Source organism: Alligator sinensis, unplaced genomic scaffold (assembly GCF_000455745.1).
Source record: "Alligator sinensis unplaced genomic scaffold, ASM45574v1 scaffold169_1, whole genome shotgun sequence".
Classification (NCBI taxonomy): Eukaryota; Metazoa; Chordata; order Crocodylia; family Alligatoridae; genus Alligator; species Alligator sinensis.
The window spans coordinates 2160803-2161704 of record NW_005841924.1 but is presented as its reverse complement, the minus strand read 5'-3'; the positions used below and the strand labels follow the sequence as shown (position 1 = coordinate 2161704).

Below are 902 nucleotides of genomic sequence, written 5' to 3'. Positions count from 1 at the left end.
CTTTCCTGCCTATGCAGGGGGTCGGACTCGATGATCTATTGAGGTCCCTTCTGACCCTAACATCTATGAATCTATGTAACAGTTGCAACCACTACTTTATTATTACTTATTCCAATTGCAATGATTATTAGTTACAACCGCTATTACATTAGTATTACAACTGCAATCACTTTTAAAATTGCATGCACTACATTATTACTTAAGATCATAGCAGTTGCAATGATCACTCTCACAATTGCAGCCACCGTTATTACCGTTTACCATTATTACAATTGCAACGTTTGCTATTACAACTGCGACACCTATAGTAGTATTATTTCTTATTACAATTACAATCACATCACTATTGTTATAACAATAGCAATTAAGGTGTTATTTTTGCTCTTGATCCGGGAAAGAGAGGAGAGGCAGCTCAAAGGGCCTAGCCACGGTTTCTAGCACCCTGCAGTTGCCGCCAGAGCCCTTAGGTGCCAGCTGTGGCGGGGGAGGGGAACCTGCTCGCAACACCCCCCCCGCCCCCCCGAAGTGGTTCAGTCCCGGAAGCCGATCACAATTCGCGCCCTCCGGCCACCAGAGGACACTGGAGGGAAGGAGGGAGCGAAAGCTCTGCAGCCGTGGCGGGAAAGGCTGCGAGATCCCGCGAGAGCGCGGCAGGCAGAACTCTCGCGTGACTCGGACTCTCGTATAATCTCGCGGGACTAGCGGCGCTCGGCCTCTTTGGCTCCGGGGCGGCACCATGGCGGTTGGCAAGAACAAGCGGCTCACCAAGGGCGGCAAGAAAGGCGCCAAGAAGAAAGTGTAAGCGGCGGGCCGCGGGGAGCCCGGTGGGCCAGGAACCGGGCGCCGCGCCGGCAGGATGGCCGCGATGCCGGGCGGATTGCGGGGGCGCCCCGCGGGAGGCG

At 54.0% G+C, this 902-nt stretch overlaps 1 protein-coding gene across 1 annotated transcript in view; it reads left to right on the top strand.

The window, feature by feature from the left end:
* The first annotated feature begins 643 nt into the window (after window positions 1–643).
* Window positions 644–902, top strand: part of RPS3A (ribosomal protein S3A) — a 6446-nt gene continuing 6187 nt past the window's right edge. The window contains exon 1 of the mRNA XM_006019166.3: window positions 644–798. Coding sequence (XP_006019228.1) covers window positions 737–798 — 62 coding nt within the window. The 5' untranslated portion in view covers window positions 644–736. The remainder of the gene's footprint in view (window positions 799–902) is intronic.